At 36.0% G+C, this 15,722-nt stretch overlaps 2 protein-coding genes and 1 long non-coding RNA gene across 5 annotated transcripts in view; 1 reads left to right on the top strand and 2 right to left on the bottom strand.

The window, feature by feature from the left end:
* The window catches only part of LOC109844603 (BURP domain-containing protein 9-like), a 20,891-nt gene extending 17,280 nt beyond the window's left edge, over nt 1-3,611 (top strand). Inside the window, exons 2-9 of one of the 3 annotated variants that reach the window (XM_020413707.1) lie at nt 241-318; nt 578-727; nt 986-1,135; nt 1,395-1,544; nt 1,621-1,707; nt 1,816-1,953; nt 2,210-2,359; nt 2,619-3,611. In XM_020413707.1, the coding sequence (XP_020269296.1) occupies nt 241-318; nt 578-727; nt 986-1,135; nt 1,395-1,544; nt 1,621-1,707; nt 1,816-1,953; nt 2,210-2,359; nt 2,619-3,460 (1,745 nt within the window). In that variant the 3' untranslated portion in view covers nt 3,461-3,611. The remainder of the gene's footprint in view (nt 1-240; nt 319-577; nt 728-985; nt 1,136-1,394; nt 1,545-1,620; nt 1,708-1,815; nt 1,954-2,209; nt 2,360-2,618) is intronic. The other 2 variants (XM_020413708.1, XM_020413709.1) reach the window with 2 other exon arrangements.
* On the bottom strand, nt 3,734-9,138 carry LOC109844604. The gene is made up of 3 exons (XR_002248077.1): nt 9,086-9,138; nt 7,745-7,798; nt 3,734-7,659 (listed from the first exon to the last, which is right to left on the bottom strand). It is a non-coding gene; the product is annotated as an uncharacterized LOC109844604 (long non-coding RNA).
* Nucleotides 10,428-15,341, bottom strand: LOC109844581 (folate synthesis bifunctional protein, mitochondrial-like). Its single transcript, XM_020413688.1, has 3 exons — nt 14,754-15,341; nt 12,241-12,423; nt 10,428-12,139 (listed from the first exon to the last, which is right to left on the bottom strand). Exons 2-3 carry the CDS (start codon nt 12,329-12,331, stop codon nt 10,632-10,634), a joined length of 1,599 nt encoding a protein of 532 aa, XP_020269277.1. The 5' UTR covers nt 12,332-12,423; nt 14,754-15,341; the 3' UTR covers nt 10,428-10,631.

Genomic DNA, 15,722 nt, shown 5'->3' with positions numbered 1-15,722 from the left:
AGGTTTGTTGCCTTTATTAGCTGATATTATATTATTAGTTACTTTTACTAAGACATGTCTAGATTCAATTTGAGTTAGATGTAGTATGCTTCTATTGGAACGTTTCTTTAAAATATGTTTCTATTATTATTAGAGCTTACTTATATGTATTTTACAAAGTATATAATTATGAGGTAGTATTCTTTTTTTTGTAACTAATGAGAGTATAATTTTTTTTATTTCTTTCATTTATTTTAACAGACCCAAGCAAAGAACCAAAAAACCTCTATGAGGAGCTTAGGCAGAAAATACTGTCTCTCTGGAGCCGGGATCATAAAGGTACGTATGATCACATCGAAACATTAAGAAGATTCATTGCCTTCATTAGCCCCTAATTTTGTTAAGATGTGTCTAGATCCAATCTGTGAGTTAGATGTACTATGCTTCTATTGAAACGTTCTTCAATATAGGCATCTACTACCTATTGGATCTTACTTTATAGGTAATTTATGAAGTGTATAGTCATGAGGTAGTGTTCTCTTCTTTATAACTAATGAGCATACAAATATTTTGTTATCTCTTTCCTTTATTTGGACAGGCCCAAGCAAAGAATCAGAAGACCGATATGCGGAGCTTAGGCAGAAAAAACCACCAGTCACCTGGAACTGGGACAGCAGTAAAGAAGCAGAAAGCCTCTATGAGGAGCTTAGACAGAAACTATCGTCTCTCCGGAGCAGGGATCACAACGGTACGTATGATCTCATCGAAACATTAAGAAGATTCATTGCCTTCATTAGCCACTACTTCTGTTAAGATATGTCTAGATCCAATCTATGAGTTAGACGTAGTATGCTTCTATTGGAACGTTTCTTCGATATAGTCATCTACTACCTATTAGAGCTTACTTTGTAGGTATTTTACGAAGTGTATAGTTATGAGGTAGCGTTCTCTTCTTTATAACTAATGAGCATACAAATTTTTTTATCTCTTTCCTTTATTTGGACAGGTCCAAGTAAAGAATCAGAAGACCGATATGCGAAGCTTAGGCAGAAAAAACCGCCAGTCACCTGGAACTGGGATAGCAGTAAAGAAGCAGAAAGCCTCTATGAGGAGCTTAGGCAAAAAATACCGTCTCTCCGGAGCGGGGATCACAGCGGTACGTATGATCCCATCAAAACATTAAGAAGATTAATTGCCTTCATTAGCCACTACTTTTGTTAAGATGTGTCTAGATCTAATCTGTGAGTTAGACATAGTATGCTTATATTTGAACGTTTCTTCAATATAGGCATATACTACCTATTGGAGCTTACTTTGTAGGTATTTTATGAAGTGTATAGTTATGAGGTAGTGTTCTCTTCTTTATAACTATTGAGCATACAAGTTTATTTTATCTCTTTCCTTTATTTGGACAGACCCAAGCAAAGAATCAAAAGACCGATATGTGGAGCTCAGGCAGAAAAAGCCGCCAGTCACCTGGAACTGGGACAACAGCAAAGAAGCAGAAAGTCTCTATGAGGAGGCTAAGCAGAAAATACCGTCTCTATGGAACCATGATCACAGCGGTACGTATGATCCCATCGAAACATTAAGAAGATTCATTCCCTTTATTAGCCCCTAATTTTGTTAAGATGTGTCTAGATCCAATCTGTGAGTTAGATGTACTATGCTTCTATTGGAACGCTCTTCAATATAGGCATCTACTACCTATTGGATCTTACTTTGTAGGTATTTTACGATGTGTATAGTTATGAGGTAGTGTTCTCTTCTTTATAACTAACGGGCATACAAATATTTTGTTATCTCTTTCCGTTATTTGGACACGCCCAAGTAAAGAATCAGAAGACCGATATGCGAAGCTTAGGCAGAAAAAACCGTCAGTCACCTGGAACTGGGACAACAGTAAAGAAGCAGAAAGCCTCTATGAGAAGCTTAGGCAGAAAATATCGTCTCTCTGGAGCAGGGATCACAACGGTACGTATGATCTCATCGAAAAATTAAGAAGATTCATTACCTTCATTAGCCGCTACTTTTTAAGATGTGTCTAGATCCAATCTGTGAGTTAGACGTAGTGTGTTTCTATTGGAATGTTTCTTCAATATAGGCATCTACAATCTATTGGAGCTTACTTTGTAGGTATTTTACGAAGTGTATAGTTATGAGGTAGCGTTCTCTTCTTTCTAACAAATGAGCATACAAGTTTTTTTATCTCTTTCCTTTATTTGGACAGGCCCAAGTAAAGAATCAGAAGACCGATATGCGAAGCTTAGACAGAAAAAACCGCCAGTCACCTGGAACTGGGACAGCAGTAAAGAAGCAGAAAGCCTCTATGAGGAGCTTAGGCAGAAAATATCGTCTCTCCGGAGCAGGGATCACAACGGTACGTATGATCTCATCGAAACATTAAGAAGATTCATTGCCTTCATTAGCCACTACTTCTGTTAAGATATGTCTAGATCCAATCTATGAGTTAGACGTAGTATGCTTCTATTGGAACGTTTCTTCGATATAGTCATCTACTACCTATTAGAGCTTACTTTGTAGGTATTTTATGAAGTGTATAGTTATGAGGTAGTGTTCTCTTTTTTATAACTATTGAGCATACAAGTTTAATTTATCTCTTTCCTTTATTTGGACAGACCCAAGCAAAGAATCAGAAGACTCATATGCGGAGCTTAGGCAGAAAAAACCACCAGTCACCTGGAACTGGGACAACAGTAAAGAAGCAGAAAACCATGAGGGCCTTCAAAAAAAATTAGAAAAGGATGATAAAAATGGTTACATCCATACCGACACCGTTATCGACCCACTCGGCGTCTACTTCAAAGTGAGTGATTTGAGGCAAGGCAACATAATGCGTTTTGTTGACTTTAGAGACTACTTTCCACAGCAGTACTTCTTACCAAGGACCCTCGCCAGCAAGATGCCCTTCAACTCCGCTGCTGCCATAAAAAAGATGTTCCACATTATGCCAGCTGATATAGCAAGCAAGAATGTGGACTTCACTGTAAAACACTGCAATATGCCACCAAAGTTCCCAGGAGAGATAAGGCAGTGCATCATGTCGGCAGAGGACTTGATCGACTTCGTGATCAAGGGTTTGGAGACCGATAACATCGAAGCACGGAGCACCGAGAGCACCAGGGGGTGTAGTCGTGATGTTTTGATCGGGGGTGTGAAGCTCGTGAGCGAAGGTAATGCATTGAGTTGCCACCAGGTAGAGTTTCCCTACTTGGTTTACCATTGCCATGTAGTTTCCAAGACCAGGGCCTATGAGGTGGAGATATTGGATGTGGAGAGCAAGGAGAAGATTAACCATGCGACTGTCACGTGTCACATGGATACCTCGATGTGGACCCCAACACACGAAGCGTTCAGAGCGCTCAAATCTGAGCCCGGCAAGACCGAAGTCTGCCACTTCATCTCCAAATGGGACATTCTCTGGACCTCTGCTGCTGATGTAGTTATTCCTGAAGCTTAGTAAATGAATGGTAGTTTAACCGTCATGCATATATACATGCTCATGTGGATGGGCGTGCGTGTGTGTTGTAAGATCTATGTCTGTGCATGCGTGGATGTTGTGAGCTGTAATAATGCTTTACTTTACAAGCAACACAACCGTTATCTTTTATGTCAATTTGTTTACATTTAATGGTTTTCTTTATTCTATAAACAAATCTCATGTGTTCTTAAATCACATGCGAACACAAACAAGCAGAATATGATCCCACCGTATGGACCATATAATGCATTACTGTCATGAAAAGTAAAAATATATGTGGGTTCAGTTCCCTAACGTTGCTAAAATCTTTTTCTCTATACATTCATTGCATTTGAAACAACATGTTTGATTGATTGATTGATTTGTTGAAATATAGAATAGAACAAATACAAGCTTGAAACAGAGTGTATTCTAGGATCCACACAACAATGCTTTACTAATTGCAATGGCACTTAGTCTTTATAAATAAGAGGGGTTTTTCTCTTTTAGCCCAAAAATTTACCCTCACTTATTAAAAAACTCATTCACTTATATAAACATTCATAAATCCAAAGTATCTCATCCCACTTATTTTTAAACACAGTTTGTATAATACCCTCATTTTGTATATCGTATTTCTCCAATAAATAAAAAATTCATATACTATACCCTTCATCCCCAAATACAATTGCTCGCTCTCTCTTCTCCCCCCTCTCTCTCCATCATTTCATAGCTCTAAGAGGTGATTCTCAATTCCAAGAGGAAGGAAAAACAACATCAGCGTGAGTGTGAGCCTGATCAAGGGCGTCGCCGGCAAGGATTAGGTGAGCCACATGCACCATGGGAACCACGAGCACACAACCCACAACATGTTATCCTCGTGGCCGAGAAAGAAATCAGATTTGACCATCGTATCTAAGGTTCGATGAGAAAAAATCAGCTCTTTATGCTGGAAGTGAAGCTCTTTAATGCTAATATAGCTCTTTATTATCTCTAAAATTTTTAAAACTAAAAAAAATTGGTCAGTATTTTTCTGAACAATGTAAATGTATGATGATATGTACAATACAATGTTTGATCGATTCTTTATATAACTGACATCTCCACTCTCAGTGATACAATATTTGGAAAAGTGTAGCTCACTATGCTGGGAGCGTAGCTAATTATGCTAAAAGTGCAGCTCTTCATACATTAGTATAGCTCTTTATACCTAAAGTATAGCTCTTTAATGTAAAGTATATCTCTTTATATCTCTGAAAATTCTGAAACTAAAAATAAATCGAATCAGTTTTTTTCTGAACAATGTAAATGTGTGATTATGTATACAATGAGTTGTTTGAACAATTCTTTGTATAACTGACATGTCCACTATTGTTTATACAGTTTTTGGGGAAAGTGTAGCTCTTTATACGGAAGTGTAGCATCTTATAATAAAAATATAGCTCTTTATACAATGATATAGCTCTTTATGCCTAAGGTATATCTCTTTAAACCTAAAATATATCTCTTTATTTGTAAAATATAGCTCCTTATATAGTTGTATAGCTCTTTATAGCAGAAGTGTAGCTTTTTATTGCTAAAATATATCTCTGTATTGTCTTTTGGAGATGCAAAAAATTTTGAGTCAATAATTTTTTGCTACAGTAAAATCTGATGCATTTTTTATAATGTGTACTTTGTATACATTTCTACTAGATACATTTCCACTAGATACACTAATAAATTTTGACACAACATGATACATTGGATAGTGCATTTGATACAATATACACACAATCATCTATATATACATGATATAGAAAATTTTATACAACACGATACATTGGATACTACTTTGTACATCATATTGTAGGCTGTAGTTGATTTGTCGTTTGGGTTGCAATGTGATAGCAATGCAAAGATATGATCGAATGCTAAGAGTGGGGATTCTCTTAGGTATTTGGTCAAAAAGTTAGTATGCATTGACGAATGATTTCTAATTTGAGGGGTAGATGCATTACGTTGGGTGTTGGCAACAATATAGAATGGCGAGGAGCAACCGGAGTGCGTAGGAAGGTATAACAGTGGGCTAAGATCGTGGCGATGCACAAAACTAAACTTCTCTTGGACATTTCATTAAACACCTCTATTGCCACTTCTGTGGACAGAGAAAATCATACATATAACGTTGCTATGGCAAAATCTAAGCAAGTTCCTGGTGATTATCTAAGATGGGAGTTACCTGTTTTCATATATGAGTCTGAGACTCAGTTGTAGGTGACCTCCCTTAAAGATTGCCTCATTTCAATTCAGCAAACTTTGATTCAAACCCTTGTCCTCTTAGTTGTGGCTGGTTAATGAACTTAAAAGATGAAATTGTGGTGGTGGGTGGTATCGAAAAGTATGATGGGCTGGATAGTATCAAGGGGATTTGGTATCTGGGAGCTTCACAAGAAAGAATGGAGAGAAATTGCTCGAATGCCTCATAAAAATTTTCAAGGATTTCCTGATGGCAAAACCCAGCTTATGCTAAAATGCTCAAGGAAATTTTTTCACAAGTCCAATAAGGATATACTCTAAAATGAGATTTCATCGACCAGGAGAAATAGTATGAATGTTTCCATAGAGGCGCACATACGAAGCTATCTTCCAGTTGATGAAAAATAAAGAATACATAGTGAAGGAAGATCATAAGCAGATGCAATCATGTTCTTAACAAAAGGAAACTAAGAAGCAAGACACGTTAACAAACAGCGCAACGCATCAAAGTTGAAACTACACAAGTTAATGGTAAGTGTTAACAAGAACACACCAAGCACAACATTGCTGAGATTAGACATCGATTTACAAGTCAAACCACCACCTGGGAACCATCACTAGACAACAGAGCAAGTCTAAAGTGGATTTGATGACCTCAAAGAAATTTGAAAAATGCATTGTTAAAGTTCTTCATTGAATCATTCACTCAATATTTAAAGGTATAATGGCATCAAGCAAGGGAAAGGTTTCCTAATATTGTCATAGGTAAATTCAAATGACATCAAACAAAGACTATAAACAAATTGACAGTCTGAATTAATGAGAAGAAGAGTAGATCAGGGTTGACCAATTAATGGAGAAGCTATTCTCTGGATTTGATTACTAATGACCATTTTGGATGCTGCCTAAAAAACTACTAAATGGTCATTACATCATTGAACTGAACATGGTAGCAAGCAAGGAGAAATAAATATTCAAAAGATAATCAAACAACACTAAAAACAGAGAAATTTTTAAGGAGAATATGAAGGGCAATATGTAGCAACATTAGAAGCTCAGCAATCCAAAGTAATCCAAGAAAGGAAACAGAGAAAACAAGACAAAAGCAAAACACTGGAGCTTAAAAATATTCAGATTAAGATCTGGTCAAGTATATTATGAGATATGGAATAATTGAAGTCACCCAAAAATAAGGCTCATAAAAATGAAGCAAAATCTTCTTCAATTTGATGACCCTCCATTTCTAAGAAACGGGTGGCCAGCTCCAGGTAAATAAATATTCAACAATAAAAAAGCCCACAAATAACTCATTCTTAACTGAGGCTATGATGGACAAAAGGCCAGCGATGCGGCGAGCAGATAATTAGCAGAAACTCCAAATAGTTCTGTCCTCATAAGAGATAGGACGTCAAGGCAAAGAAAAAAATCACGACTTCTAAGTAGTAGAGAGACCTATTAAGGGATTGCACATACGCAAAGGCTAGAATACCAATTGAAGAACATAGATTATCATTCAGTATAAAAGAAATGACAACTAATTCATGGCGTAAGAGTAATACCTGTTTCGCAACGTGGCTGTCTGTGGAATGGTCAAGTTGATCAAAGATTTAGTAAATAAAGATATGCCTGTAATAAAAAGTCTGTGCATGTATTATTAATGTGACCAGGTGGTTGGTTTAATATAAGATAGTAACACATAATATACCATTAAAGGATGTGACTTTTAGTCGTGCTCCGATGATAAGGGGTCATGTTTTAATCTTCTCTACTATGACTCTTCATTTATTATGAACGAAATCATCCCCTATCGTCAAAATGATGGGCTTCAACATGGAAGAGAAGAAATGATTGTAACAGTCACGAACACGTAACACGAAGAAATGACAATCATAACGCTCAACGTAGGGCATATATTCTCAATACGCTGTAGATGCATCCTTAATGATCTTTAGTTGTTTGCACTGATTTCAAAACAGATAGTGGAACATTTGTCTCCTTGTGCAATATTAATGGAAAAACAATAAACCAAATACAAACAATTATTACCTTCAGTAAGGCCATGATCATATTCACAAAAAAAATTATGAACTTTTATCAATCCTGCATCCAAAATTAAATCATAATCTTTACAGTGATTGGTGTGAAATGTCTTGTTAACAGCAAAGATCACACAACATAAAATGACTCTAAAATTGAGATGAATGTATGAAATATAGAGAAAAAGAAATATACAGGAGAGAGAATAGTACAAAAATGAGATTGATAGAAATCATGCATTACTGACTGACATTATCAGATGAAGTGATCTTTCTTTTGAGAAACTTTAGTGGTTAGTACTATAAGTTTTCTTTTCTGTTTTAGAGAGATGCATAAAAACACAAACTAATTTTTCCGCATATATAGGCAGCAAAATAAGAGAGTGGTAGTCGGGGAAATTTTATGCACATACTCCTCATTGATGACAACAATTTCTTGCACCTTATATTCACCACTTCTAGTAGACAGAGGCTTTGATGGGAAAGTATCAATCACTGAAGCTAATATGCTGCTGTCCAAAAAAGGTAAATCATGGAAAACTTCCATCCTTCCCACGCTATATCTTCATGAATTCTCTTAAAATAATTAAAGTATTCTTTTTTATTTATTTGTAATTTTCTGGTATTTCTCAACATATATGTGAAATTTCTTAAATTTAGGAAATTAATTTTTTCTACAGAGACAATAAATGATAATGATTATGATCTTCAGTGTGATAAATGATAATGATTATGGTGTTTACTGTTCTTAATGTCAGTACCAATAGAAGTTAGATTGAAACGAAATGAATATAACAGATAATGGCATGCTTCTCTAGCTGAAGAGGGGGATAAAAGCAAAAAAAGAAGAGCGAAAGAAATATATGGAGAACTATTTCAAAACAAAATTAAGTAGAAAAGAAGACAAAAGTAGAGGCAACTGGTATTCACACGTTTACCCAAAAAGAAAAAAGTTGAAATAAGAAGGAAAACAAGGGAAACTTATCATTTGAAAAAACAACAACACGAAAACAAAAAGACTAAGGATGAGCTCCCTGAAGATATAAACACTGAAACTTCAGCCAGAAAAACATGAAGCTTTTTACTCAAGAAAAAGAGGGCATGAAAATGACGGCATTGCACACAGAATGCAAGGAATTAAGACAAGAAAAGAAAAAGTTCAATCAGAATAGTAGTAAACATGTGTTCAGATGTAATTAAACATCAAAATGAAAAAAGTTTTGTTGGTTGGTCCAGAGTTGGAGCATTATAGAAGAAAAATAAAAAGGAACCTTCAGCAATTAGTCTACAGAAGATTTAAAAAAACCTCTGAAAAGAAATCTTCTATGACAGAAAACAATAGTTTCCCGACCTGTGTGCAAGCTGTGCAGAGAATGCAACATCGCTTTGCAGCTGAAAGTGTCCACGCACCCTGCAAACACAATCAGCCAGGGATTCGAGTAAACGACTCTACACTTTCAGTAAATTCTATTGTAGGTAAGCTGCTCTTTTAGACGCTTTGGGTAAAATGAATGAAAAAGGACCCTTTCACTCCTGTAATTACTAAAATGCACCTCTAATACTTGCAACAAAGAAAACAAAGAATTAGTTTTATACATACAGATTTGCAAGGCAAAGGAAAAGCGCCTGTTACCTACTATAGCATTTTTTAAACAGGTTCGTCTAAGATATGCTTCCTTCTCGATAACATTTTATTCTATGATTATTATTTAGTTAGAGCATTAATGATAACTGACATCTACTAAATACCAAATGTTGGTTGCTCAACTTCCAATTCACCTAATAAGGACATGCAAAATGGATCTTCCACGTCAATATTTACTCCTAAAATTCAATTACTCCCTCGCCAAAATGTTAGAAAAAAGAGAACTACTTATACAGATTGGCTTGCAACAGTTTCCAGTGAAGGATATATCTTATCTGCAACAAAGTTATAAGTGAAGTTCTAGATGAACCGTATGAATTATACACTTCAAATACAAATGAATCTTTACTGTTTCTCAAGTACAGTCGAACTTATAACAATTCATTTGCATTTATATCCTCAGGTGTACAATATGATGAAGATTTGTGTAGAGGAAACAAAGGGATTTAAACATTCAGCGTTTGCGGTCAAGTTTATCATTACATTAACAAAGTGCTACAATTGATAATTACCCTTCGTACTTACAGCTATATTTTTATGACAACAAGCATGAAATTAACCATGGACTGAACAAATACGAAAGATTAAATCCTAGAATCTTACATAAACTTATTCAAATTGTCTTTCAACTTTTTAAGAACAAATGGGATAAATGCTATAATACAAACCGAAGCAATAGTAGCTTAAGCAGAAAAATGAATAAGAAAACATTGCATGTACGAGCCAACAATCAAGGTTAAGATTAGTATTCTTTTTAAAAGAAAAATGAATAAGAAAACATTGCATGTACGAGCCAACAATCAAGGTTAAGATTAGTATTCTTTTTAAAATCAAACAAGTGGATTGCCAAAAATGTACGAGCCAACAATCAAGGTTAAGATTAGTATTCTTTTTAAAATCAAACAAGTGGATTGCCAAAAAAACCTCTGATAAACAATAATGTTGAGAAAGAATTTCTCCAATTATAACAAGGACTTTACAACAAAACAATAGTTTCTTCATTAAAACTCTATTTACCTTTTTCTTGATAAGGATTGAGCACGCAAAGTTCATCCGAAAATAAGTTGAAGTTTATTGAAAATGCAACATAAATAGTTTGTTTAACATTACACAATGGAAACACGTGTTGGACACGACATGGCCTCACAGTGGAGGCACAAGGGAGTCTACATGATACTTTAGAAAATCAAACCAGATAAGTCACCCGAAACCGACAATAGTACCTGTAAAGATTGCTTCTAACTTATATGGTTCAAGGTTTTGAAGTTACTCTTTGTCGGTCAGGTAAAAGGTGACGTTCTCTTTGCTTAATCAATGCATCACACACTTTGGCAGCATCAAGACAATCTCTAACATTATGGACCCTTACGATATTAGCACCATTGAGAATTCCGATCGCAACCGCTGCAACTGTGGCAGGATCCCTCTCAATTGGATTACTTTGATTGCAGATCTCCCCCAAAAAACTTTTTCTTGAGGGAGCAACTAACAATGGAGCATGTGGAGCAGCCACATTCTTTTCCCCAATTTGTCTCCTGATGGATTCTAGACCCGTGAGAAGTTGCAAGTTCTGTTTGGTGTTCTTTGAAAATCCAATACCAGGGTCAATAATAATCCTCCATGAAGGAATTCCTGAAAGCTCTGCATCCTTCACACGTGAGCATAGCTCAGAAGCCACTTGTCTGCAAACATCATCATATTGCAAATACTCATCACTTTGCATTGTAGACGGATCTCCCCTCATGTGCATGGTAACGTAGGGGACTCCAAGACTTCCAACTGTAGTGAGAATTTCAGGATCAAGCTGCCCACCAGAGACGTCATTTACAATATGAGCCCCTCTCTTCACAGCCTCCGACGCGACTTTCGCATAAAAAGTTTCCACTGACAATAGCTTCCCCTCCACCTCGGGAACTTTTAAAATTGCATCAAGCGCAGGAGTCAACCTCTCAAGCTCCTCATCTGCAGATATCCTGCGTGCAAATGGCCGGGTGGACTGCGCACCGATATCAATAATATCCGCCCCTTGTGAAATCAACTGCTTAACATGAGAAACTGCAGCTTCCACATCTTGAAACTTCCCTCCGTCGCTAAAACTATCTGGAGTAAGATTGAGGACACCCATGACGTGGGTTCTCTCTGACCAATCCCATAAGTGATCTCCTATCGGTAAAACTCTTCTCATCTCTTTCCTTCTAACCAAGTTTTCTCCCCCAAGCTTCTCCCATACTCCAAACAGCCCGCCGTTGTTTCTAGACAACAAATGCCAATTTTGTTCAGTTGCATCATCCATAGATGAGCCTAACAGGTCCACAAGTGGAGCAACTACAAAGGGTCTCTCCCATATGCGCTCATGCGGGATGTTGAGAGATTCAGATTCGACCTTTACTTTACCGTAGAAAAGAATATCTAAATCAATCAGTCTCGGGCCGTACCTTATCCCCTCGGTCCGACCCAACTTTTTTTCTATTCGCTTCAGCACTTCCAACAATTCATGAGGCGCGAGTTTAGTAGTCCCCCTAACCGCTGAATTTAAAAACAACGGCTGGTCGGTGACATAAGCAGGTTCCGTCTCGTACAAGCACCCGTGTCTTGTGATGTTTATGCCTGATTTCTTCATCAAGTCCAAAGCCATGTTGAAATTCTGGACTCTGTTGCCCACATTGCTACCTAAAGCAATCAATACTTCTTCAGAAGAGGAAGAAAATCGTCTGCTTGCAGAATGTGAGGTATCACGCAAAGGGGGGATTGATTTCAACCCTACAACCAAAAAAAAAATTAAGATAGTTAACATGAAGGCAATTCACTTTAATATGATGTCCGTGTGAAATTTTGACAAACCACATAAAGATGAAAATCACCTGAACTGCTTATGTTCAAATGCCCGAATCCTTTAATCCCATGCTGAAGAGTGTACCTATATTTCTTGAACAACTTCATGCTAGGAAACATTGCGGTTGTTTCTAAAGCCCCGGAGCTATTCGTGATTTACCAAAACTTGAAAAGAGAAGCTCATGTCGACTCGACTCAAGGTTTCGTGAATTCTTCAAGGTGATGAAATCGTGAAGGGAAAAAAATGCTCATGTTACTATATATATTCAGTCAGCATAGCAATAGAAGAAAATTTCCAAGTTTCAACAACATTCTGCTACTTTGTAAAGAAAAAAAGATTGGTCTTTTAAACCAAAAATAACTCTCACGGATTCAGAGCAGCAAACAGCAAGAAATTGCACTTTCTATCTAGGAGAGAAAGCAAATATTATCTAATTCAATGCCCATCAATTTATTTCAAGGGTAAATTTCACAAAATTTAGGGAAGCTTTGTGAGACACTCTATGTTTTGGGGGTTTATATGTATGTATATATGTATGTATTTATATATATATATATATATATATATATATATATATATATATATATATAGAGAGATATATATATATATATATATATATAGTTTTCATGCCCGTGCAAAGCACGGGTTGTTTTATAAATTTACTTTCTTAAACGTGTAAGCAGATTCATTAATAAAACTAAGTATCTGCTGGATCTTTCTCCTCAAATTCATCTCTTGTTCTCCTATAGCTATCATTTCTTACAGAATCTTGCTCTCTGTATTCATCTCTGCTCCTGTATCCATCATCTTCTACAGGGTCTTCATCATCCATCATATCTTTAATGTCATTGTCTCCATCAAGATCAATTTGCTCTTCAGGTTCTTCTGATGCACGTTGGTCAGCCATGGTTATGTATTATATCACCTTTATCCTATTGCATGTGCTTCGAGTCTTAAAATGAAATCATTAGCGCGTAGTTAGAGCCTATTGAACACAACAATTATTTAGGAGCCTTAAAATGAAATCATTAGCGCATAGTTAGAGCCTATTGAACACAGCAATTATTTAGGAAAGATGGCACAGACTGTGAGAAACTAAAAATGGGTATGGGGCTGTTGCTAGCATTATCTTAAGCTATTTTTTTTTAGTGTATGCCAAAAGAGCAAAACCCATTTTGGCATTTGTTTAGTCAGGAAGCACATCGATTTTTTTTATTTATTAACTTCCTCTAATATTCATTGGCTATATGAGGCTTCCTTTCTAAAATTTTGATTGAGGCTTTTCCACAAACACACGAAGGGAAAAATATATCTACAGAGAGCGACAGCCAAACAACCAAATGAACCCCAAATAAGAATCAAATTATTTCGTTTTTATTTTAGAAATTAAGCAGTTCCAGTTTAATGCAGCGAAGAAAACATGCCGTATTTCTCATTGCAACTTCCAAAAGAGTCAACAGATGGAATTATGCACTTTAAAAAAGAATGAAATTCACAAATTTCGGAAAAAAGGGAGAAAAAAATAATCTAGTCCTTTATTTGCTCTTCAGGGAAGTTAAAATGTTGAAGTTCAAGAAGTGGAGTCAGTCAATTGTGTGGAAAATTGAGCAAATATTTACAAAATTATACGGAAAAACCTCTATTCCTCTTTGCGGCCTAATCTTCAGTAACTAATTAGGATGGTGTGCTTATTAGTAATCAAAAGTAAGCTCAATATAAATCTATTGTACCATATGAAAAAGTCCTAAAATCTTTGAGAGAAAGCTAAAAGGTTGTTTTGAGAATTGCTTTCAATTGTATGAGATGTTATAAATCTAAAAGGCTGTACAATTATTTAGCTTTCGAACACATCTAGCAAAATATCACAAAAATCAAATCATTCGTCAAAATATCACAAAAAAGAAAACCCATCTAGCAAAATAATAATAATAACCCCATAAAAATCAAATCATTCATCAACACATCACAAAACTGAGCACTAAAGATCAGAACTTTCACCAGGTGATCGCCAAAAACCCCCAAAAAATTAGAAATAAACTAACCATTTAAAATAACATAAAATTTGAAATAAATCTCTAATGCAAACATCAACACCAGAGCTATAAATGGGTTAATAAGCAGAAGCAAAGAAAATATCAAGAGAAATATATACTTCACCAAACTTCATAACAACGATCAAACTCAACACCATCCAAAAGTAATGATTACCCATAAACTCTAATGATCAAAAAGCAAATATATCATAAACTCAAACAAAAAAACAAAACAAACCCATAAATAAAAAGCCAGAGAAGCAATTGATCGAACCAAATGTATTTAGCAATGATCTTTTTTAAAAATCAAACATATCACTAAATTAATCAAACGGAAAATAAAAAGCCAGAGAAGCAATAGATCGAACCAAATGTATTCAGCAATGATCTTTTTTAAAATCTCATAAAAAAATCAAAGGTGGAATTTTGCAATTTTTTTATTGAGAAAAGGAACAATAAGAACCAAGGAGTTGAGTTAAAACCCTAAAAATTGCAACTTTTTTTTTACCTCCAACGGCGAGATTGGCGGTGAGGAGAAAGGGAGTACCCGGCGAAGGAAACTCTTCTTCGCTGCCGACGGCGGCAGAGGCGGCGACGGCGGTGGTGGAGCAAAGGAGGCGGAGGATGCCATTGAAGATGGAGGAGGAGGAGGAGCAGAGGAGTTTTTTTTATTTTCTGAATCTTTTTCTGAAGATTGTGATAGGAAGAGAGAGAATTGTGGGTTGTAAAAGGGGAAGTTTGGAAACCTTTTCAAGGAGAAATGGATGTGAAACGTGGGAAGTTTTTTCAAGGAGAATTGTAAAAAGGAAGTTTAGTACGAAGATGAGTTGGATTTTTTATCTTCGTTGGATTTTTTTCAAAAAATCTGATTGGTCCAAAGATTATTCCTGTTCATTCATTGTTCTTCTTTAGTTAAAAAAAATAGTAGAAAAGAGGGGAAGACCGGATTTGAAAATTTAGAAGAGCTATTACAATTGATTGTGGCTTGCCCTTGCCGCTTAATCCTCGTCGTCGCCGCCTCTCAGTCGCCAGAGTGTCGTCGGCACAAAGCCCTAGGTGGGAGACGGATTTGAAGATGGAGGTTCTGAATTGGGATACGTAGAGAAAAGAGGGGATCTTGAGAGGAGAGGTTGTTTAGAGAGAAAATGGATGGTTATTAGACAGCGGTTCTAATAAGAATGGCGAGTTTTCTAAAAAGCAGCGGCAGCGGAAGACCGGAGTTAGAGGTTGGTTTAGAGTTGTTTATTTTTTTAGAAGAAGTGAGAGTATTTTTTAGTTATTTCGGAAAAAAAATGGAAATAGAGTTGGATAATAACTGAATTTTCTGAAACGTGGTTTGGTTATTCATTTTATTTTTTTTCATTGTTAACAACCTTATGTTACTGCTCATTTTAGATTTTTTTGTTGTTCTCTTTTAGTAATAAAGAAGTATATATATATATATATATATATATATATATAGAGAGAGAGAGAGAGA

This window comes from Asparagus officinalis, chromosome 6, assembly GCF_001876935.1.
Source record: "Asparagus officinalis chromosome 6, Aspof.V1, whole genome shotgun sequence".
Classification (NCBI taxonomy): domain Eukaryota; kingdom Viridiplantae; phylum Streptophyta; class Magnoliopsida; order Asparagales; family Asparagaceae; genus Asparagus; species Asparagus officinalis.
The sequence above is the reverse complement of the archived record's forward strand: the minus strand, read 5'-3'. Positions and strand labels throughout refer to the sequence as shown.